Source organism: Carcharhinus amblyrhynchos, chromosome 23 (assembly GCF_965287045.1).
Source record: "Carcharhinus amblyrhynchos chromosome 23, sCarAmb.v2.hapA, whole genome shotgun sequence".
Taxonomy (NCBI): domain Eukaryota; kingdom Metazoa; phylum Chordata; class Chondrichthyes; order Carcharhiniformes; family Carcharhinidae; genus Carcharhinus; species Carcharhinus amblyrhynchos.
Window position 1 is genome coordinate 20,186,180 of NC_137346.1, and position 25,514 is coordinate 20,211,693.

At 43.6% G+C, this 25,514-nt stretch overlaps 1 protein-coding gene and 1 non-coding gene across 3 annotated transcripts in view; one reads left to right on the top strand and one right to left on the bottom strand.

Moving 5' to 3' along the window:
* The window catches only part of sez6b (seizure related 6 homolog b), an 854,076-nt gene that overhangs the window by 539,973 nt on the left and 288,589 nt on the right, over window positions 1-25,514 (top strand). For both annotated transcript variants that reach the window (XM_080210324.1, XM_080210323.1), the window contains exon 4: window positions 1,138-1,330. In XM_080210324.1, coding sequence (XP_080066450.1) covers window positions 1,138-1,330 — 193 coding nt within the window. The remainder of the gene's footprint in view (window positions 1-1,137; window positions 1,331-25,514) is intronic.
* On the bottom strand, window positions 16,724-16,794 carry trnag-gcc (transfer RNA glycine (anticodon GCC)). Its single transcript has one exon. It is a non-coding gene; the product is annotated as a tRNA-Gly (tRNA).

Sequence of the window (25,514 nt, forward strand, 5' to 3'; positions counted from 1 at the left end):
AAGTATTGTTTCTTGTACGCTACACAGACAAAGTATGCCATACATAGAGAAAGAAAGGATAGAGTGCAGAATGTAGTGTTACAGTCATAGCTAGCACGTAGAGAAAGATCAACTTAATATGAGGTAGGTCCGTTCAAAAGCCTGATGGCAGCAGGGAAGAAGCTATTCTTGAATCGGTGTCTTCAGAGTTTTGTATCTTTTTTCCCCGATGGAAGAAGGTGGAAGAGAGAATGCCCAGGGTGTGTGGGATCCTTAATTATGCTGGCTGCTTTTCCGAGGCAGCAGGAAGTGTAGACAGAGTCAGTGGACGGGAGGCTGGTTTGAGCGATGGACTGGGCTTTGCTCACGACCCTTTGTAGTTTCTTGTGGTCTTGGGATACATCCAGAAAGAATGCTTTTAATGGTGTATCTATAAAGGTTGGGAAAATCCCACTGGCATGAGCAATCGGAAAATTCCGGCCAGGGAGTCTCTGTGCACTCTGCTCCTTTTTCTATTCCTGTCTCCCACTGTTCCCGGCTTGTTGTGAGCTGGTGATGTATTCGAATACCCATTCTGCCACTTGAGTGAAGTGGACTAGAACAGTTTGTTACGGCAGTGTCACTCTTGCATGAGTCAGAGATAGATTTTGTAATGTTTATTGGCCTAATTTGCAACCAATGTTTATTTATAACGCAACTCAATGCCAGGCGGACTGGATCATTAAATTTACATTGCGCTAAGATTTAACTTGAAGGGCTGCTAGGTTTAACATCAAGCATAAATTTCTTTATAAAATTAATACACGATTAGCAAACCTGGGACAATAAGGATGCTACATATAGAGAGAGAGAGAGATAATCCATTCAAAGATGTGCAGGTTAGATGGATTGGCCATGCTAAATTGTCCTTTAGTGTCAGGGAGACTTGCTAGGGAAGTGCATAGGATTACGAGAATAGGCCCAGCTGAGATTGTGGTCTCGATGGGCTGAGTGGCCTCCTTCTGCACTCTAGGATTCGATGATAATATTCCAAGACAGAATTCACAAATGTAGAAAATACTGTGGCTGCTCCCATGTCTGTTCAACTTTGCTCAGGCTAAAACACATTGATCATGGCTCGTGGAGTAACTCTGTTTTTCATACAATTTTCTCCCGTAGGTCAAAAACATCAGCCTGTCTGAAGGAGAGATGCTAACAATTGAAGGGCTCGACGGAGATGAACCAACCGTTCTTGCCAATGAGTCCATTTTAATGAAGGGGCAGGTGATACGCAGCCTAAGCAATCAAGTTTCTATCCACTTCCAAAGCATTCAACTTGGAAAGCCTGGCTCGTTCCAGTTCCATTATCAAGGTAAGTGCTTACACATCAGGCCTGTAATGATGAGGCAAAAGCAATGCCAGTATCTTGCGGCTGGGAATTTTATCAAACCTGAAAACAAGTGGCTTGACTCAGAAAAGAGCACTTGCTTGCTAGATCTCACACAAATGAATATTTACATCCGATGGAGTGGGCTTCCACTGGTATTTGTCAGGAGCTGTGTGAGAGGCTCGCGTGCATAACATATACTCAATACCGATATCTTCCCACCAGCTCAAACCGAGCTCTTAAAGGAACCCGAATATAAAACGCGTTTGCAAAGACAGGTTTGTGTCAAGTGTGATTGGGTGTTAATCTTATTCAATTAGAAGGTTGTTTTAAGACTTGGAATAAATATTTAGTGCTCTTTTATGCTGCTTGGTGTTTGTTTTTGTTTCCATTCTTTTGTCTTCACTTGAGTAGGTGGTGAAACAAAGCTTCTGTATTAATTGCAGGGGCCTGAAGTGACTCGGGCATACGTGAGCTACTGCAAAAGATGGAGCGCGCTGTGATAGTTGTAGCAGCAAATGAGGAAAAATATTTTCTATTCAGTATTTGTAGTGGAAGAGATTGCTTCTCGGCCTTTTGTCTAAGATCAAGCATAAGATCAGATGTAATCCCTGTTCTTGTCAGCTCAGATCTGGTACGTCCTTTGTCTGGGGCCCACGAATCGAATTGGTTTTTGGAGCAAGCAAGTAGATAGATTCGAGGCTTGTCCTGTCCACTCTGCACATTGGCTTTGTAACTCTGAGAAAGGAATAAATTAAACAGATTTTTTTTTTGAAATTGTAGCTGAAGGTGGCCAATGCTCTCTCTGGTGACAATATTTTAGGCATGTAAAAAAAACTGCTTTTGTGTGGAGAGCAATTTGGCTGAAGCTTGCTCACGTTAGTACTCTTGGGGGAGCCTCTCCCCAGCATCACAAGTCATTTAAAAGTTTTAAATGTCGAATCATTACATAAGATCTGTCGATATGAATTTTATACTTTAACAGAGTTCCAAAACACCTTTTTGTTGCAACAGACTTGTATCTTTGAGTGTGTATTGTTTCACACAGCGTGTCAGTACTTTTGGTTAGCTGTTTATTTTCATTTATGGATGGTAACTGACACTGAATCCGATTCTTCCCCTCAGTGTCCCTCCTGGCAACTCGACCTCCACCTCCTGCCCCAGTCCCCCTCCTGTCAGCTAATCCCCACCCACATTCCTGTCCCTGTGCCCTCCTGGCAACTCACCCCCACCCCCTTCAGTGCCCCTCCTGCCAACTCACCACCTCCACACCTCCCGGCAACTTGCCTCCCATGCCCTCAGTGTCCCTCCTGGCAAACCCCGTGTCCTAACGGCAACTCTCCCCCGACCCACCCCCACCCCATCCCCAACCTCCTCAGTGCCCCTCCAGGCAACTCGCCCACCTGTTCCCACTCCCTCAGTGCCCGTCCCGGTAACTTATCCCAATCGCGCAGCGCCCCTCCTGGAAAATGGCCCTTCTGGCAGCTTACTCCACTCCTATCCCCCTAGTGTGCATCCCACCAACTCGCACCCCCCCCCCCCCCCCCGCACCGTGTGGCCCCTCCACCCCCTCAGTGACCACCTTGGCTCCTCCCTTTGCCTCTCAGTGCCCCTTCTGCTATGGGCAGCAGGGTGGCACAGTGGTTAGCACTGCTGCCTCACAGTGCCAGCGACCTGGGTTCGATTCCTGGCTTGGATGACTGCGTGGAGTTTGCACATTCTCCCCGTTTCTATGTGGGTTTCCTTCAGGTGTTCTGGTTTCCTCCCATGCTCCAAAGGCGTGCGGATTAGGTCGATTGGCCCTTAGTCTCTGGGGATCTAGCAGGGTAACTATGTGGGGCTACAGGGATGAAGCCTGGGTGGGATTGGTGCAGGCTCAATGGGCCGAACGGCCTCCTGCACTGGAGGATTCCATGAATCTCTGACTCGTCCACCCTCAGTGCTCCTCCATGTCACTGTGTAAACAGCGTTCAGACAATTTAACAATCTGATCTAGCCCCAAGGACTATCAGTGCCACAAGAGCTCAAATCTTCTCTCCGCACAATGTGGGCGAATTCTCACAGTGCAGAAAATGTAACTTCTTCTTGCTACTTGTTGCTTTGGTGATCTCACTTAAGCCATTTGCTTCACCCCAGGTTACTCTGTCACCGCAGATACGACCTGTAATTTACAGAACAAAGTCAGGAAAGAGAGAGTAGCGGGAGCGGGGAGGCAAGATAAAAAAGCCGGTACTTTGGAGAAAGGGAATGTAACACAGACATGAATATTTATTAAAATCTTTCCCAGCCAGGGTTGGAAGAATAGTAATAATTTCAAGTGGCACAATTTTAGACCCACATGGTGGGAGGAGATTGGATTTGGAATATTTATTACTGAAAATTTCCTGCGGAGCTTAACTTGTGTGGATTCTCCATTCCCAATTATTGTCTTCAAACACGTGTAAAGTGCCATCAACTGCCCATGCAAGAAAGAGAAAGGTAGTTTTTTATAAAGAAGGGGCCATCGATTTATGTACTGGAGGCTTGTCATCCAAGTTATTGGCTTGAACAGAAAGAAGCCAGCCATGACTGCAGCTAGTTCTGAAGAGACATGTATTTATTAATAAAAAAAAAGAGGTTGACTGGAGTGTTTGAGGCTAGGACAATTAAGTACCTGTCCTAGGACAGGGCACAGAGGTGATTGTACATCAGTTAAGTGACTTATTTTTAAAGTAAATCTTTATAAACCTGTAATTTGAAAATATCTTATCATATTGTCAAAGCATCTCCTCCACAGAATGTGTTTTGTAGTGCAGTGGCACAGTGGTTAGCATTGCTGTCTCACAATTATGCGCACTTGTTTGCATGTTAACTCCCCGTGTCTACGTGGGTTTCCTCCGGGTGCTCCAGTTTCCTCCCAGACGCCAAAGAGTTTGGGAGAAAAACCAAGGTTGGAATTGTGAAATAACTCCTCAGAGGCCAAGGTCATTTCTCCAGATTCCCTTTATTTACAAACTCAATTCCACTCCCAAGAGTGCTTCAGATCCAAAGTCAGAATCCCCGGAGTGTCGATAGCCCTGATACTCCGCAATACGTAGGCAAGTGAGACTTCCCGATTGGGCAGGCAGTCATTACCACAATCTTGCGCCCAACCAAATAAACAAAATCAAATTAACTCAGGGACAACTCAAAAAGGGCAGCTCCCTAAAAAGAGGAGGACCGCCCGAAACAAAAAACAAAACGGAAAGGAAACTTAAAACATCAAATTAAAATGTGATTAGAGGGGCCGATAATATGCCCCAGTCCCTGCGGTGCCCAGCGGGCACAGAAGGCATCAGTCTCAATCAGGGAGGTCATACTCCAAAAGAGGCCAACCTCATGGGCCTCGTTGAGTTCATTACAAATTGTAACATCAATCCTGGTGCCTGGTATATATTCTGAGTTTTAATTAACTCTGCCCCATATCATGATCATTGAGAATGCTCAGCAACTGGTGTTGGCTTAAATAGGACAAAGAAAAATGCCTCATACAAGGGTTCCCTCGTACAAGGGTTCAGGACATCCATTTTGATTATGTTTGTTTGATGTTCCATTGATTAACACTCGAATCTTTGACTTTAGCTGTAAATGTCTCATTTTCCACTGGGGCTGAGTGATATCTATTTGTGATCCCGATGCTTTTTATTTCCCTTTATGCGCGATGAAGTTTGCTCGAGGTCAGTTCCTAGCGATGCGGCACTGACAGTTTCGGGCACAGGTGCTGGAGTTAACCTGTCTACTTATGTTGAGGAGGATTATTATAGAGTTAGTAGTGGCAGAGACCATTAATATTTCTAATGACATTTATGATGCATGTGTTTTGAACTAGATGCCTTCTGTTGCTCTCTCCTACTTGCAATATATTGATGGGTCAGGGTACTCTAGTATAAATTATATTGATATTGGAGAATGACCAGATTGCTTGCATTGAAGAGTTTATGGTTTGCTTGTTTATCCAAAAATCATGTTGGATATGTGAATAAATGTGTCTCTACCCCAGGAAGTGTCTATTGTAATCTATAGCGTACACAATACAATCTGCATTTCAGTGTGGCTCAATTAGATACAGTTGATTCCAGTTAGCAGCAAATTCAATTTGCTTCGAGAAAATGAGGAATTTACTATCCATCATAGAATCCCTACTGTATAGAAGGAGACCATTCGGCCCATCGAGTCTGCACTGGCAATCCCCACAGCCCCACACATTTACCCCGCTAATTCCTCTAACCTACTAAGGGACACTAAGTGGCAATTTAGCATGGCCAGTCCACCTAACCTGCGCACCTTTGGAGTGTGGGAGGAAACCGGAGCACCCGGAGGAAACCCACGCAGACACAGGGAGAATGTGCAAACTTCACATGGACAGTGACCCAAGTCAGGAATCAAACCCAGGTCCCTGGAGCTGTGAGGCAGCAGTGCTAACCACCGTGCCACCATGCCGCTGTAGGAATACAAGCATAGAAACTAGAAGCAGGAGCAGGCCATTCAGCCCTTTGCACCTTCTCCACCATTCATTCCTTTGCGCCTTCTCCACCATTCATTTTAATCATGGCTTGATCATCGAATTCAATATCCTGATACCCCAACCCCCACCCCCCTTCCCTTTATATCCTTAGCCCCTCGAGTAATACCTAATTTCTTCTTGAATTTTTCTCGGATGTCAGATACTGGCTCTGAAACCTTGGCTGGTTATCTTGATTGAAGTCACTGCAGGGATCCCCAAACAAACTCCAACAACCCACTCCCCCAGTAAACAAGGATTTTTATACAAAACTGTTATTTGGGTTTTTTTTTCATTAATCTTTTCTTCACAATTTGTGGAGCTGGATTTTTTTGTCACGACTGGGCTGAAGTCATAGATTTTTTTCTGGCAAACTGAGAGGTATAATTTGTTCTTTCGGGAGTTGAAACCAGCAATCAGAAGAGAGCAGCTTGCCAGACATTGTTCAAAAGCTTCTTATTGGCAATCCTGGGAAGGGAGACAAAGTTTCAGATGCCACATTTACATTTAGCTCATTCTGTCTGTGCAAATTTAATTGGCACCTTGTAAATCATTTCATTGACCTTGAATTAGAGACAGTTTTTAAGTCGTTCTTCAGCTAGTATATTATTTTCCAGAGGAGCATAAGACATAGCAGCAGAATTAGGCCACTCAACCCAACATGCCTGCTTCGCCATTCAATCATGGCTGATATTTTTCTCATCCCCATTCTCCAGACTTTTCCCCATAACCCCCTGATTACTGGGTGATACGGTGGCACAATGGTTATCACTGCTGCCTCACAGTGCCAGGGACCTGGGTTCGATTCCTGGCTTGGCTGACTGTGCAGACATTCTCCCTATGATTGCATGGGTTTCCTCTGGGTGCTCCGGTTTACTCCCACAGTCTAAAACACACGCTGGTTTGATGCATTGACCATGCTAAATTCTCCCTTAGCCTACCCAAACAGGCTTCGAAGAGTGGCAACTAGGGGATTTTCACAGTAACTTCATTGCAGTGTTAATGTAAGCCTACTTATGGCACTAATAAATAAACTTTAAACTAATTAGATGCAGTATTTTTTTAAAGGTGCCGGGGAGGTGTGGTAGGGGGGAGAGGGGAGGTCATAGAATCATAGAATCCATATAATGTAGAAGGAGGCCACTCAGCCTATCGAGTCTGCACCGTTTGGGAGTGAGGCTACGTTGCCATTCACTTGCAGGAAACATTGGCACACATGCATTTCAAATTGCCACCCTGGCACCATCTCCCTCCCCACCCCCAGTAAAGTAGAGTGAGTGCATCCAACTTTGCTTCCCTTAGGCCATTGCTGGCATATTGAGAAGTTATTTAATACACCTCATTTTGATTTGATTTGGTTTAATTTATTATTGTCACGTGTATTAGTACACAAGCGTAAAGTATTGTTTCTTGCATGCTATATGGGCAAAGCATACCATTCATAGAGAAGGAAAGGAGAGAATGCAGAATGTAGTGCTACAGTCATCGCTAGGATGTAGAGAAAGATCAACTTAATGCAAGGTAAGTGCATTCAAAAATGTGATGGCAGTAGGGAAGAAGCTGTTCTTGAGTCAGTTGGTACGTGACCTCAGACCTTTGTATCTTTTCCCCGAAGAAAGTAGGTAGAAGAGCGAATATCCAGGGTGCATGGGATCCTTAATTATGCTGACTGTTTTTCTGAGGCAGTGGGAAGAGTAGACTGAGTCAATAGCTGGGAGGCTGGTTTGTATGATGGACTGGACTTCGTTCACATCCCTTTGTAGTTTCTTGCACTCTTGGGCAGAGCAGGAGCCATACCAAGCTGTGATACAATTAGAAAGAATGCTTTCTATGGTTATTATTATGGTCATTAGCCATTTGGAGCTAATAAAGAGCTCTGGTATTTTGGGATTGTTTATCCATTATTATGATGATTCTTTATCCATTCACCAGTAACCATTGGGCACCATCTACGACCCAGAGATGACTGGGGACATCCTATCCCTTAAATGAAGGAGAACCAGACACACCTCCACTCTGAAAACGTGAACGAGTTCCATCTCTTTGACTTCAACAATAACCCACCCCAGCTTTTGCGCAGTTAGCTGGTTTCAAGTGATATGGTAATGCATTCACAGAGCGTAGAACCATTTTTGAAGAAGGTGCAGGTCACCAAATTCAAATCGCTTTAGATGACATTGATATTTCCCTCCTCCCTAATGATACCAATTCTCAAGGCAATGTACTTTCACCGTGACTGCAGTCAATGCACTTTGTAATCAGAGCATGTATTTCAAGGCTGGAACCCAAATCCTGATCCAGAAAGTGCAGAGAAATCTCTCAACCACAAAGCATGCCCTTTCTGAGCTAATGCTATAACCTTTTCACTTCGGATGTAATGCAAACCAAAAGTGGTTTCAAAGCGCCCATTTCAAACTCCAGAACTGTAATTGGTATGGGCAGGAGTTGGCCTGTTAACACTTGTTCTTATAAGGTGGGAACTAAGCTGTTGTAAATTAAATTGGTTCGAAAACCTGATGCTGAATGCCTCCAGTGGTTTCAATGCCGATATTCACGTGCATACGTAAATATCAACTTTAAATAAAATCTACCGCATTTGGTGATATATAATCCAAGCCGTTTGCAAGAAAGATATCGAGGCAACAACAGCTTGCACTAATATGGAACCTTTAATGTAATAAAGAGCTCCAAGATGCTTCACAGAAGCAATATCAAACAAAATTTGACTGTTCTGCAAAACTGTACTTTATTCATAAAAAATGTGAAAGAATTATTGAATCACAGAATCCCTGCAGTGCAGAAGGAGGCCATAAGACCCAGCAAGCCCACACTTAGAACAATCCCGCCCGTAACAGAACATTTCAAAATGGTCATTACACAAAGTGCAATCACGTTCTCTACATACATCATGTTGCACCCTGAGGTGCTTCAGAACAGTGAACATTACAGACATTTCAAAATGGTCATTACAAAATGGTGCAAAGGTTGTCTACCTAGAGCAAGTTGCGCTCTTGAGGTGCTTCCAAATCTGACACCAAACTGTACGCAAAGATAAGGAGAGCGCCAATGTATCAGCAGTTACATTGTTTGGCAACTATATTGTTAAATACAGGTGATTAGCACTGTCTATAAATGGACACAGCTGGAAAAAGTGGGACATGGAAGAAAATAGAAGAGTCTGTCTCTCTCCTGGGCTATTTTAAGAATAATCCTACCTAAGGAGACGATTAGTTTTAGACATATTGGCTGAAATTCTACCGTCCCACCCGTCATGGAATTGGAGTGGGCAAGGGGCAGACAATGGAAATGTTTGTCGACCTCAGGCAAGACTTTATGGTTTCAGGATAAGCAAGTCTGTAAAATCCCGCCTATTGTTTTGCCATGTGCAATTATTGGAATGAACAGACAGATTCTTAATTTCAGATATACTTTCTTATTGAATTCAAATTCCACCATCTGCTATTGCAGGATTTGAACCTGTGTCCCCAAAGCATTAACTGAGATTCGGGATTAATAGTCCAGTGGTAATACTACTAGGCCATTGCCTCCCCATTAATCCTAGAGAATAATCAACACAGATATAGGCCATTCAGCCCACATGGTCCATGTTGGTGTTTATACTCCACTTGTTCCTCCCTGTCTCTCTCAATCAGACACTATCAGCATGATCCTCTATTCCCTTCTTCCTCATTTGCTTATCAACTTTACCCTTAAATTCATCTGCGGAGGCATCCCACCATGGCGAATGGCGATATTTGAATTCAACAAAAAAAAACTGTAATTAAAAGTCTAACGATGACCAAGAAACCATTGTCAGTTGTCATAATAACCCACCTGGTTCACTAATATTCTTTAGGGAAGGAAATCTGCCATCTTCACCTGGTCTGGCCTACATGTGACTCCAGAGCCACAGCAATGTGGTTGACTCTCAAATACCATCTGAAATGGACAGCAGTTAGGGATGGGCAATAAATGCTGGCCCAGCCAGCGATGCCCACATCCCATAATGTTAAACAAACCCTTAAATGTTAGAGCATAAAGGGAAGCTCCTGTGAAAGTATTCAAGCCCTTTTTATCCAATTTATATTTTCTAGTAGCTATTTCCTCACTTATTTTGCTAGCTTTTCTTGCCATGTTTCTCTTTGTAGGATTTTCATTGACATCAAAAGACCTGGATTATGTTTCTACTGGAACAAAGCCCACTGATTATTCCCTATGCAATTGCTGTCAAAGTCTATCCAAAGATCCAAAGATTCTGCAATCCTCTCCACTCCAAACCACTGCAGCAGGATCATCCTGAAGAACAAAGATATCCTCAACTGCACTGTCGGGTTTCTATGATTTCTATGATTCCTTGACCAATCACCTTCTCCAACGCTTAACTCAGTTCCACTTTCCTTTCCTCCAAAAGCCAATTTAAGGATCTTACCCATCTCTCAGAGATAAAGAAACTCTCTCCTCCTTTGATTTGATTTATTATTGTCACATGTATTAGAATACAGTGAAAAATATTGTTTCTTGTGCACTATACAGACAGAGCATACATTCATAGAGAAGGAAACAAGAAATTGCAAAATGTCGTTACAGTCATAGCCAAGGTGTAGAGAAAGATCAACTTTATGAAAGGTAGATCCACTTAAAAGCCTGATGGCAGCAGGGAAGAAGCTGTTCTTGAGTTGGTTGGTACGTGACCTCAGACTTTTGTATCTTTCTCCTGAAGGAAGAAAGTGGAAGAGAGAATGTCTGGGGCACGTGGGGTCCTTAATTATGTTGGCTGCTTTGCCGAGGCATCGGGAAGCGTAGACAGAGTCAATGGATGGGAGGCTGGTTTGCATGATGGATTGGGCTCAACAGTAGGTATAAGAATACACGTGTCAAGTCACAGATGAGCCTAATTCTCCCTGTTTTAAACGATGGAGAGCCTGATGCCACTATGTGGTTTGCTGCTCTCTCCCAAGATGTTCCTTGGCTGAAACAGATGGTGCACTACCCATGGATCCCATTTCATTCTGAGCTGAACTAAGTTGACCAACAAACCGAACATCTAATCAATCACTAAGCTTATTTACTTCCACTTTCTCAGCATTCCATCAATGAGAATGTTTATAGAAGAAGGGCAGAGGTAGGCCATTTGGCCCAAAGAGCCTTCTCCACTATTTCATTATCTCCAGATTCACCTTATCCAAGACTCACCCACCAGCCTCCCAAGTTCCACCCAGCAAAATTCATACATTGCACACACCCTGCCACACACATTCTGCAAGCTCACCAACACCTCCACTTTCTCAAAAGGCTAAGGAAATTTGGCATGTCCACTATGACACTCACCAATTTTTACAGATGCATCATAGAAAGCATCCTTTCGGATTGCGTCACAGCTTGGCTTTGGCTCCAGCCAAGACCACAAGAAACTATAAAGGGTTGTGAATGTAGGCCAGTCCATCATTCAAATCAGCCTCACATCTATTGAGTCCATTTGCACTTCCCGCTGCCTCGGAAAAGCAGCCAGCATAATCAGTGACACCATGAGCCCCAGGCATACCCACTTCCACCTTCATCCATTGGAAAAAGTCTGAAACAACGTACAAACCGACTCAAGAACAGCTTCTTCCCAACTCGCATCAGACGTTTGCATGGTCCTATCACACATTAAGCCGATCTTTCTTTTCACCCTATCGGTAACTGCAGCACTCTATTCTGCACCCTCTCCCTTCCCTCTCCCCTATGTACTCTATGAATTTTATGATTTGTCTGTAAGAGCTCGCAAGAAACAATACTTTTCACGGTATCCCAATACATGTGACAATAATAAATCGATCAATTAATTCATCCCTGTTTTCACAAACCTTCTCTGACTCCAAAGCCTTCTCTTGTTAAATCCAAATCAGTCTTCAACCATCGACCCAACCAAACTCCTTCAACCTTACACAATGTTAAAATAAATATTGGGATGCATGACTTTGAAATGAGATTCCTGATGATAAAAATGATTGTGAAAAATACTTGCTGAGAGAAACATGTATCCTGTCAATCTTCAATTAAAAAAGTGTAATTTTCAAAGATTCCAGCGTACGGATTGCTGAAGGGTTTATTGGGAACGGAACTATATATATATATCCTATTGTTGATGGATTAATTGCTCCTCGAAGAAAATTCGTTAGGGTAATCCAATTATAATTTGGGACAGTGTGAATGGCTGCCACCCACACTAGCACCATTACCCACTCTGAGTGGACTGTCTGATTTGAGCCTCCTGTACATTGTCCCTTCCAGTGACAGAGCCATCTGTTAACTTGGCCCTGCTCTCTGGAACTCTCTCCTGAATCCCCTCCAACTTGCCACTTGTCTCCTGTATTCGAAAGTCTGGTTTTTGAAAAAAGCTTTCTTCTCCCTATGCTTGCTGTCATTCTTTCCTCACCTGACACTGTTTGTCATTTGTTTCTCCTCAGTAAAAGGCCTGGGGAGATTTAGGCTGGGATTTTACAGCCTCACTCAAAATCGTAAAATCCTGCCCAAGGACAATGGATCTTCCCACTGTTCACCCCTCGGTAAAAACTCTGGGCTTATTGTATAGAGATGCTATGTTAACGCAAGACTTCAGACAGTTTGTAATCTTAAAAAGAGGGTCTTCTGTTTAAGTTTTTTTTAAGTTTATTCATTCATGTCTTATATTACATTAACACTGCAATGAAGTTTCTGTGAAAATCCCCGAGTCACCACACTCTGGCATCTGTTTGGGTACACTGAGGAAGAATTTAGTATGGCCAATCCACCGACCAGCACGTCTTCTGCACTGTGGGAGGAAGTCGGAACACCCTGAGAAAACCCACGCAGACATGGGGAGAATGTGCAAACTCTGCACGTGATCCAAGGTGGGAATCGAAGCAGGTCCCTGCTGCTGTGAGGCAGCAGTGCTAATCACTGTGCCACCATGTCACCTTGAACAACCTTGTATTTTAATAGCTTGTAATCCATTTAAAATGAGGTATGAATTAGAAGCAGAGCAGACTGAATAAAGGTTGTGCTATTGAATAATTGTGTGCCGAGGACTGAATCAACATAACCAAGGGTCAACAGCTACAGTGTATTACATCTTCCAGAGTCGTAATACATTTTAGTTATGTGCCATCTGCTATATAAGAAGATTCACTCTCTCACTCGGCAAATCCCCGTATGTCAATAAAACGAAGGTTCTAATATTCAGCCAAGGAAGATACATTTGGAGTTTCGAGCTGTGTGTGATTGCGGTGGTGTGGGTGGCAGCCATTCATACTGTCCAAAATTATACTTGGATTACCACACAGAACCATATCCCAGGAGAAATTAGTCTATCAACAATGAGATTATAAAAATCTCTGTTTCCAATAAACCCTTCAGCAATCTGTCAGCTTGAGTCCTTGAAAATTATTCTTTTTTTATTGAAAATTGGCCGAATTCATGTTTTGCTCTATAAATATTTTTTCGAACAAAGTTGTATTACCAGGAATCTCGTTTCAAAGTCATGCTTCCTAATATTTATTTTAATATTGTCTTTATTTTAGACACAGAACTTTCCCCTCCATCTTGACCCCCTTTTTTTGTCTCTTTGTCTCTTGGATTGTCCCCAGTGCAAACAGCACTCTCCCCTCTCCTAACATCCACCTCACTCCACCTCCCCACCACCACAGGGCCATCTGTCACTTGTTCTTCAGTTCTGCTTTCACTGAACGCTGACCTTTGTTCACCTATTAACACATTCTGTTAGCTTACCTTTATGCCACTATCAGCACTTCTTCAGTCCATAATGTCACCCATTAACAATCCATTTGTTTTGTGTCGGTGACATCTTTATCAATCTCTCCTCACCTCTGACCTATTCCTGACCTTCTATTCTCGTAAAAGGAGTGCAGTGCAGAAGGAGACCATTCGGCCTATCAAGCCTGCACTGCAACTATCCTACGCAAGCCCTATCCCTGTGATCACAGTTATTTAGACTGATAATCTCCCTGACAGCAAGGGACAATTTTAACATGGCCAATTAACCAAACCTGCACATCTTTAGACTGTTAGAGGATACCAGAGCAAGGGGTGGCACAGTGGTTAGCACTGCTGCCTCACAGTGCTGGGTTCAATTTCCGGCTTGAGTCACTGCCTGTGTGGAGTTTGCATGTTCTCCCCATGTCTGCATGGGTGTCTTCCAGGTGTTCCGGTTTCCTCCCACAGTCCAAAGATGCGTGGGTTAGGTATCCTTCTGAATTTCAAATCTAATTTCCTTTTAAATTATATCCTAGTTTAAAGTTTATTTATTAGTGTTACAAGTGGGCTTACATTAACACTGCAATGAAGTTACTGTGAAACTCCCCTAGTTGCCACACACCAGCACCTGAGTCTAAAAGGTCAGGAATAGGTCAGAGCTGAGGAGAGATTGATAAAGATGTCACGGACACAAGTGTCAAGGGGACTAGCTAGGTATTAACATGGGATTACATGATTAGGGCCTGGGTGGGATTGTGTTCAGTGCAGACTTGATGGGCTGAATGGCCTCCTTTCTGCATGTAGGGTTCTATGATCCTATAACTGGAGGAAACATACAGATGTGAGGAGAACGTGCAAACTCCACGTAGTTCCTCAAACCCTATCTCCAACTATCTAATAACCCATTATATTTCTGTCTAGACCTGCTGAATTTATCCAGCATTCTCTGTTATTATTTCAGAATTCCAGCATCCACAGTATTTTGCTTTTATTTTAATGCAGTCACATTTCTGGGAAACTGGGCATACTCCCCTTCTTTAGTTAATGGAATGATCATTCCCCGCCTGTGGTTCCTTTTCCTCACAGCTAATGGTTCATCTTTTTCCCGGTGTCCTTTTGTGCCTCCTATAAATGGAATCCAACGGCTAGCTGCTCGTCATGATCTAGTTTTAACGTACAGTCTAAAGCTGCAGCCTTGTGTCCACACCTACATGAAGTGAATACCACTTAGGTATTATACCAATTGCTCTGAGAGGTAAAGCTGAGTGCCTTTAACACACTGGAGGCAAATTGCTCAGCTTATGTGTACACCCATTCTTTTTGAACATGTCTGCCATCTTGTTTCAAACAGTGTGACCAGAACAATTCTCCCCACTCTTGGTACCGAGGAACAAGTGATTGTACAATTTGTCTGCAATAAATGTATTCAAGAGGAGGCTGGTTATAGCACTTGGGGAAAATGGGATCAGGGATTATGAGGAGAAAGCAGAATTAGGCTATTGAGATGGACCATCAGCCATGATCATGATGAATGGCAGAGCAGGTTCGAAAGGCCAAACGGCTTCCACTTATCTTCTTTGTCTCCACGTGAACACCAACACAACAACTTCATGGGTGTTCAGTGCGTCTTAATATACCAACCAAGGCCATTTGATCCATTGTGCCTGTCCTGATGCTATCTCTTCAGCAAGACATGTCTTTTCTGTTTGTCTTTTTACATTGATCCTTCTGAATTTCAGATCTAACTTCATTTTAAATCATATCCTAGTTTAAAGTTTATTCATTAGTGTTACAAGTGGGCTTACAGTAACAATGCAATAAAGTTACTGTGAAACTCTCCTAGTCGCCACACACTGTTCGGGTAGACTGAGGGAGAATTTAGCATGGCCAATGCACCTAACCAGCACGTCTTTCAGACTGTGGGAGGAAACCAGAGCACCCGGAGGAAACCCACGCAGACACGGGGAGAATGTGCAGACTCCACATTGAGAATCTCCAAACTGAGAATCGAACCTGGGTGCCTGGCACTGTGAGACAGCAACATTGACCTCTGTGCTGCCCTATAGTTTCTCCTGAAGATCTACATGTAGTAAAATATCCCATGTTCTAATAACCCAGTTAACAGGAAGAAAAATCTTCCAAAGTCTCCCTTCATATTTTATGGGCAAATCAGTTTGTTGGGAATTCAAACATTTGCTGCTTTGTGATACATTTCATTGTTAAGCTAGTATAAGCCAAGGGCTGGGATTTAAATCAGTGGCATATTAAGAAATCGTCTTGTTACTATTGTGCTGTTAGCAGTGATTCACAGATCAATCCTGTTCTTTTTACAGCTACCCAAATGCCTTGTCTTTCTTCTCGGCACATTTCAGATTCCTGTGCTTATCTCTTCAGCTTACATTTAGATTAATGCAGCCTGGAAGGGAATTACAAGCTGTAACACCATTGAGGAATGCAGATGACCTCTCTTTAAGTATGAGATTTGAACTCGGTGTCATCAGAGACCGAATTGTCCTTTTCCTTTTCTGCGACAACCTTGCTGGTACCAGGGCCATGTTGGGATTTCCAGCGCATTGTTGGCATTAACCCTGGGGCTTTAGTTAATTGCCTAGATTGTAAACACAATTAATCCAAAACCTGTGTGCGCGCACGCACATACATACACATGCACACACGCATCCCAACACACACGCACCCACATTAACACATACGTGCACACACCGCAACGCACACACACACCAACACACACACACACTCATACAAGCTGGTTGTACTTTCCCTTCAGCTATTTTCAATGGAAAGAAGTCTCATTCAAGTCAATAATCAGTACTCCATAGAATCATAGAATCCCTACAGTGCAGAAAGAGGCCCTTCGGCCCATCGAGTCTGCGCCGACCGCAATCCCACCCAGGCCCTACCCCTACACCCCTACATATTTACCTGCTAATCCCTCTAACCTATGCATCTCAGGGCACTAAGGGGCAATTTTGGCATGGCCAACCAACCTAACCCGCACATCTTTGGACTGTGGGAGGAAACCGGAGCACTCGGAGGAAACCCACCAAGATACAAGGAGAACGTGCAAACTCCACACAGAACAGCACGTACAAATTAACTACTGCTCGTGCATTGGCCGGGAATTGAACCCGGGCCTCCCGCGTGGCAGGCGAGAATTCTACCACTGAACCACGAATGCTGCTCCTTGAACCACCAATGCTGCTCCTCATGCATACACATTGCAATCTGTCATTCCTGGTTTATAGGAGTGGGGTGCCACCAGTGTGCAGTAATGGTGATGCAAGAGGGTTGGGAATAAAACCAACACCTAGCTAGGAGAGGTGATGGCCTAGTGGCATTATCTCTAGACTATTAATCCAAAAACTCAGCTAATCTTCTGGGGACCCAGGTTCGAATCCCACCAGGGCAGGTGGAGGAATTTGAATTCAATGAAAAAAAAGTCTGGAATTAACAATCTACTGATGACCATGAAACTACAGTCCATTATCAGATAAAAACCATTTGGTTCACTCATATCCTTTAGGGAAGGAAATCTATCCTTACCTGGTCTGGCCTCCGTGTGACCCCAGAGCCACAGTAAAGTGATTGACTCTCAGCTGCTTTCTGAAATGGCCTCGCGAGCCACAGTTGTGTCAACATTTCAAGCTCACCACCACCTTCTGAAGGCAACTAGAGATGGGTAATAAATGCTGGCCAATCAGCGTCACCCATGTCCCATGGATGATTAAAAGAAAATTAGAAAGGATAGCAGGACTACAGGGCACAGCCTCAAGAAAAAGCCGGGGGGGGCAGTTTAGATCAGAGTTGAGGAAGAAATTCTTCACTCAAAGGGTGGTGAATCTCTGGAATTCTCTGCCCATAGAGGTGATGGAGGCTACCTCGCTAAATATATTTAAGTCACGGGTAGATAGGTCTTTGATAGACAAGGGAATTAAGGGTTATGGGGAGAGAGCGGGAAAGTGGACCTGATCCACTTCAGATCAGCCATGATCTTATTGAATGGCGGGGCAGGCTCGAGGGGCGAGATGGCCTACTCCTGCTCCTATTTCTTATGTTCTTAAAAGTTAGCTGTTAAATTGTTACGTATGTCCTGTTTCTTGAGCATTGGATCTTGAGATGGTGGCCCAATATAAATTTTCTCAACATCTGCACGCCACGTAGCATGAATGTGTTTTCTGTTGGCATCGCGGAGAACCTTGCGGTGGTCCGATGGGAGGGGGGGGACTTTTGTGCATCCCATTAACGAGATGGAAATGAGGTTCATGCCTGCCTCTGGCAGGTTTTCTCAACCACCACAATCTGCGGAAGATCCCACTGTGAATTCATGTTGGGGTAAAACCCATTGCCGCCGCCCACCTACCCACCCACCCACCATCGAACACGCTGGAGGGTACTTGGGAGAATTCCGCCTCCAACGTCAGAACGTCCTTGGTTACATTCTCTCTCTTCGAATGCTGCCACAGTGTGCCAAGTGTCGCGTTTCAGATCTCCAGCACGCGAAGGCATTTTCCTTCCACGTTCAAACGACAGGGCTCTGAAAGGAGCCTCTGAATTGGAAAGTTGCATTACAATCCTTGCAGCTGTCAGCACTTTGACTACCTTTCAACACACGGAAAATCTTTTTGCAATATCTGACACAGACTTGTCTCGCTACCGTAGAACAGCGCTGGCGATCATCCTGCCCTGTTGATGTCTATTTCCTATCAATTAACTCCGAGGGTGGCATTCACGGTGGAGAGCTACAACCGCCAATTCCCGCTCATTGTCTTCACTGCTTGATGATAGTGTGGAGTTAAATGATAAAGAAAAGGGAACAATAACCGATTCATGGTAGGAAGTTTATGATTCTGACATCCAAAGATGCACCATGCTGAGAAGATTGATGGGCCAATAGGTAACTCAAAGCTATAATCAACTTTACTTAAATAAATTGATGTTTCAGCTAGGTAGGGATTCTAATGCTCTTTCTTTATAATGGGACTATGTGGTGTGTTTGGAAAATTAGATTTATAATCGCATCTGTGATTCATTACGGTGGCAAGAGAGTTTTGAAATCATACTTTATTAATCCTGTGTTTCAAATCTATCAAAAATAGTTGTCAATAGCACCGTGAAATTTCCTGCAAAATCAAATCTTTTGCAGATTAAATTGTAATTGTAATTATTTACAGGCCCAAACAGAATTTCAAAGGTAATATACCATCATTTCCCTTTACTGTAAACAGGATTTGCTCTGCATTTGTCAAAAAGACAGTATAATTTCCCAGGGGTGGCTCTCAGTTTAGCGAGACTCCGACCCCAGGATCTGTTCAATGCCGAGAGGGACGTGTCATGGATCTGCCTAGTCACAGCAGTAACAAGGCATGGTAGGGTGCAATCTGCCCAGCAACCAGAAAAAGATGCAAAAATTTGAGATCACGCACCAAACGGACTCCAGAACAGCTTCTTCCCTACTGGCAGATAACATCATCTTGACAAAGTATAAAGTTTTGTTTAAACAAAAGCAAGATACAGTGAATGCTGAAAATCTGAAATAAAATCAGAAAATGCTGGATAAACTCAGCAGGTGTGGCAGCATCTGCGGAGAACTGTTTCTGTTAAAGGGTCACATGGACTCAAAATGTCAACTGTATTTCTTTCTCCACAGATCTTGCCTGACCTGAGTTTACCCAGCATTCTGTGTTGTTTATTGAAAGCAAAGACACTGGATCTTCCAGGTAGCTGTACGTAATAACTCCACGGAAGCAAAAGTCCCGTCACCAAGTTAATTTATTTTCATTGTACGCAGCCAGCTCTCTAGTTGCTCCCTACTGAATGCAGGCTGGGAATCTGACACACCTGCTTTAAATGGGGAGCATGAGGCTCTCTGATTTAACCATCAGTTAAGACTCATCGGGTAGTTCATACTCTAGCAAGCCAACCTTATTAGCCTGGCTGAAGTCATCACACTTTATAGTATAAAATGTTCTAACATATTGAAGAACTCCCTGTCCTTCATACTAAATCTGTTTCTATTACCATTTCATATACATTCGAACAAGGAAGTGACTAAGGAATCAAATACTTATTTGGTTGCTTGTTGAGCTGATAGGTTGTATATATTATTGGTAATCAGCAAAGAATGTGTGACCACAGAAATTTCTGGGAGTTTCCCTGGAAGGATGGCATAAGCGTTGCCCCTTTTCTTCTCCTGAGGAAATTTTTACACCACTAATTTTTGCCAGTTTTACTCTCAAAGATCGCTCACTTAGCAAATTTCCTCAGCGGCTTACACAGCTGCTGAGTTGTCCTTCTTCAATCCCTTGTTTGGATCCGGGGAGGCCTCGTGGTATGATCACAAGACAATTGATCCCGAAACTCAGCTGATGTTCTGGCGACCCATGTTCGAATCCCGTCACGGCAGGTGACAGAATTTGAATTCAGTGAAAAATATCTGGAATTAAGAATCTACTGATGATCGCGAAACTGTCGGAAAAACCTATTTGCTAATGTCCCTTTAGGGAAGGAAATCTGCTGTCCTTACCTGGTCCGGCCTACACGTGACTCCGGAGTCACAGCAATGTGGTTGGCACGGAACTGCTCTACGAAATGGCCCAGCAAGCCACTCAGTTCAAGCGTGTTTAGGGATGGGCAATAAATGCTGGCCAGCCAGCAAGGCCCATGTCCCACGAACGAATAAAAGAAAATAACAACTCCACTGCATGTGAAAAAACGGAAGTGATTTGCATCTGAGCAGTGTGCATTCTCAAAACTTCAGACAATTCAGGATCTAGTGTTAATTATTTTTATTTTGCATTGTGTTACTGTGTATTTGTTTATGATTGGCTTCTGTGAATGCTTTTTAATGGCGTCAGAACGTAATGAAGTAAAAAAAAAGGAAAAGAATCCATGATTGTGTTTTCTTAATCCTGCTGTGCTTAATGTGCATAAATAATAGTCTGATGGCTTCAATGTAATTCTCTTAATATCAATAAGATGAAAAGGGTCTTCAGGAGGGAAGATGGTGAGTGCTTGATGCTTTTCTCAAGCCCAGATTGTTTCTAGTTGTTTAAACTTGTTTTTAAACGCCAGTTGATGGTCATTTTCAGGAGATTTGAGGAAAGGTAGGAATCGTAGAATCCTACAGTGCAGAAGGAGGCCATTCAGCCCATTGAGTCTGCACCAACAACAATCCCACCCTATCCCCATGCATTTACCCTATTAATCCCTGTGACATTAACAGGCAATTCAGCACGGCTAATCAGCCTAACCTACCCATCTTTGGAGGATACTGGAGCACCTGGAGGAAACCCACGCGGACACGGGGAGAACATGCAGACAGTGACCCGAGGCCGGAATTGAACCGGTTTCCCTGGCGCTGTGAGGCAGCAGTGCTAACCACTGTGCCGCCCAGTAAATGCATGTTGAAACACTTCCTCTTCCGTCCATTGCAGCTTATGCTGCTGCAGGGATGGTAAGGTTTCTGGCCATTCAGATTGGCCGGCAGCTCTCTAAGGCGGGCCTTCTCTCCGAGTGAGGGGAGGAATCTCGCCTGCAGCCATTGGACACTCATTTTGAGTGTGAAAAGGCAGCGGGGCAGTCGGAGTGGTGGGGATGTGTTCCTTATTGACACTTGGCGGGAAGGGAAACCCCACCATCGGAAGTATTCAGGCCATGGTGCGTACATTCACTGAGCAATCAGGTGACCACATGGACACACAAAAATGGACAGGTAAATGTCAGCTGGTCCAGTCAGCCTCTCCTATCTGAAATAACTCCTCAGAGGCTGGCGTCCCTTCACCAGATTCACTTTACTTACAAACTCTATTCCACCCCTGGAGCGCTTCAGGTACAAGGTCAGTATCAGGAGTGTCAGTAGACCTGACAATCCCTTATTTACATTGGGGAGCACAGTGGTTAGCACTGCTGCCTCACAGCGCCAGGGACCCGGGTTTGATTACCAGCTTTGGCACTGTCTGTGTGGAGTGTGCACATTCTCCCTGTGTCTGCATGGGTTTCCTCCAGTTGCTCCAGTTTTCTCCCACAATCAAAAGATGTGCACGTTAGGTGGATTGGCCATGATAAATTGCCCATTAGTGTTGGTGGGGGGGCTTAGCAGGGTAAATATATGTGGTTACAGGGATAGGGCTTGGGTGAGTGCAGGCTCAATGGGTCGAATGGCCTCCTTCTTCACTGTATGTATTCAATAGTTCTATGAGCTGAAACTCCCTAATTGGGCAGGCAGCCATTGCCTCAATCAGGGAGCTCATACTCAAGAGGCCAATCTCATGGGTGTCTTTGAGATCATTATACTTTCCGGAATGGTGTCACTGTTTTGCACATCATCACCTCGATCTGCCCCATACTCCCCCTCCTCCCAACCCCAACAACTCGAGGATTTTCACAGTAGCTTAATTGCAGTGTTAGAAAAGCCTACCTGTGACACTATTACATAAATGAACTTAATGGAGCTACACCAAATCTCCTCAAAGTTCATTTTCTTTTCTATAGAAAAAAATGTTAGATCACTAAGCTTCCTGCAATCACTGAAGGATCTTATTTTAGCGAATTGGTCCAATCCTTTTCCTCTGAATCTCTTGCAGGACCTGTGCAATTGCTCATTTTGGTAGAATCATAGAACCCCTGCAGTGCAGATAGAGCCACTCAGCCCATCCAGCGTCCACTGACAATCCCATCCAGGCCCTATCCCCGTAGTCGCACATACTTACCCTACTAATCCTCCTTACACTGAGAGACATTTTAGCATGGCCAATGCACCTAACCTGCACATCTTTGGACTGTGGGAGAAAACCAGAGGGAACCCACACAGACACGGGGAAAAGGTGCGGACTCCCCACAGACACCCACCCGAGGCTGGAATTGAACCCGAGTCCCTGGCGCTGCGAGTCAGCGGTGACATCTGTGCCACCGCGCTATGATCAAAAGCTGGAGTGCGGCAGCAATGAACTTTTAAAGATGTTTCGGTAAATGTGTTACTCCCCGTTCATTGGAAACATGGCTTCATTTGCTGAATTGAATTTTGGATTGTGGTCAAACACTTCACACAGTTCAGATTTTATAGTGACGATCCAAGGATACATTGATATGGCTTTTTATTTTCATTGGACTGAATCCATAGGTCAACACGTAGATAAGTAATGGCCATTCATTTTTATTGCACAAGTTAAAAACATTTGAGAGAGCAATTATACTCCGCTTCTTGCATCGAGTGTTTTTTTTGCAGTAGGATCGCAGTCTTGAATTGAGAGAACTTCTCTAGAAAAGTTCATTTGTGTTTTAAAGAGAGGCGGAAGATGATTCAAGTTCCCTTCCCTCTTTTCTTTGAAGACACTGATTGATGCCGGAGTGCTGGCAGAGCTCTGATGCCTCATTTGAGTGTATGCCAAGACTGTGAATGCCAGGGGGCTATTCAACAGAGCAGGGCATCATAGCCGAGCTTCACTCTGCCCACAATCCACATGCACAGGACCTGACTCAACTTATACTCCCCCTACCACTCCCCTTACAATATCCTTCCCGTTTGCTCATGTTGAGATCAAGTCAAGTTATAAGTTCAGCCCAATGACCTTTTTTGTTGCTTAATTTAACGTTAAATGATACTGATTATAGTATTTACAAGGAACATTTGCTTTTATTACTGCAAGAATGTGCAATATATATAACCTGCTTTGTCATGTTCTTGTCTAATTATTTTTTCACCTACTGATGTGCAATGTTTCTTGAAAACACCCTGTGCTATTCATAACCCCATTGAAATAATTACTCAGAGGTTGGTGTCCCTTCACCAGATTCCCTTTATTTACAGACTTATCTCCACTCGTTAGAGTGTTTCAGGTACAAAGTCAGAATCCAGACTGTCAGTGGACCTGACATTCCTCATTTTAAGCTGGAGTGCAGCAGCAATAAACTCTTAAAGGCCTCTTCAATAAATATGTTTCTCTCAATTTGTTAGAATCATGACTTCTGTTGCTGAATGGGAGCGAGACTACCTGATTGAGAAGGCAATTATTACCTCAATCAGAGAGCTCATACTCCAAGAGGCCGGCCTCTTGGTCCTCCTTGAACACATTACCCCCACCCGGGAAGGGTTTTGTGCACCTGAGAATGCCGTTGTATACCTCTTGGGATGTTGCTGCTCAGTAGTAGATTCAGGTAATCCTGCCTATGTTTCAAGAATGGCCTGTTCCCCACTTGGGGCCAACAGGCTCTCCAAAGTTCCTTCTATGAGTTGCCCTGTTGCAAGTGCTGACAAGTATTGGCAACAACCTGAAAGATTATCAGCTGCCCAAACTCCTCCTCGTATCTCGATATTGGAGGGTTGGTCTTGACAGCAATCACTGATCTTTGTGTGGAGTGGCCAGTGCGTGTTCACTGGGATTTCAGAAGTGCTCCTTGATGGCCAATTCCATTTGATTTGATTTGATTTATTATTGTCACATGTATTAACATACAATGAAAAGTATTGTTTCTTGCGTGCTATACAGACAAAACATACCGTTCATAGAGAAGGAAAAGAGAGAGTGCAGAATGTAGTGTTATAGTCATACCTAGGGTGTAGAGAAAGGTCAACTTAATGCAAGTTAAGTCCATTCAAAAGCCATTCTTGAGTCGGTTAGTACATGACCTCAGACTTTTGCATCCTTTTTCCTGAAGGAAGAAGGTGGAAGAGAGAATGTTCAGAGTGCGTAGGATCCTTAATTATGCTGGCTGCTTTGCCGAGGCAGCGAGAAGTGTAGACAGAGTCAATGAATGGGAGGCTGGTTTGCGTGATGGATTGGGATACATTCATGATCTTTCGTAGATCCTTGCAGCCTTGGGCAGAACAGGAGCCATACCAAGCTGTGATACAACCAGAAAGAATGCTTTCTATGGCACATCTGTAAAAGTTGGTGAGTGTCGTACCTGACATGCCAAATTTCCTTTATCTTCTAAGAAAATAGATGCTTTAGTGGGCTTTCTTATATTGTTGGTGTGGGGGGACCAGGACAGGTTGTTGGTGATCTGAACACCTAAAAACTTTAAGCTCCATGCAGGGTCTGTGGATCTTATTGGCTTTCAGCATTGCCAGTGCCTTTCAAATTGTAGTTAAAAGAGTGGATATAAAAATTGCCTCTCTGTGCATCAGAAAAAACAAACCTAGGCCACAAGCTGGTACTGAAGGAAACTCATTTTCTTCACAAAGAGCCGGATATCCCTTCTTGGGTCCAGGAAATGTTCCATTATCTCACACTTAAGCAGATCACAAATTGTGCTGCTTATCACTTGCCAACACTCAGGAATATCAGGCCCCAAGAGTTTATGCCTTCAGCTGTTTTTCAATCCAGCAATAACAACAACGCAAAAATTGGATTTAAGCTAACAGAGTGTTTTCTGTCACTGATCCCATCCCTGTTCTGATGTATTAAATCAGATAGATTGTCAGTGGCAATAAAAACTGATTTTTTTTTTGCTTCGAGACTGAATCCAATAAAATCAATTTTGTCACATTCAAATTGAATCTTTAAATGAACAAGAACTGCTAGAGAACCCTTAAGGCGTCACCAAGGTGTGTTGTACAGACTTGGTTATCGATAGATGAGGCTGTCAATAAAATGAAACATTTATACGATGAAGAGTAAATGAGAGAAACTTAACCCTTTAAACAAAGGAAATAAATGTTGTGTGATGCACAATCTTAATGAACCTTCTCATTTTCTTCCAGATGAATTAATTTTTTGTCATGTTGCCTCGTTAAATAGGTTCTTCTAAGTTTTATCATCACACACACACACACATTTGACACAGGTGTAAATTTTTACAGGACTATTTTTGAATGGTTAGCGCTGCTGCCTCACAGTGCAAGGGACCTGGATTTGATTCTGGCCTTGGGTCACTGTCTATGTGGTGTTTGTATGTTCT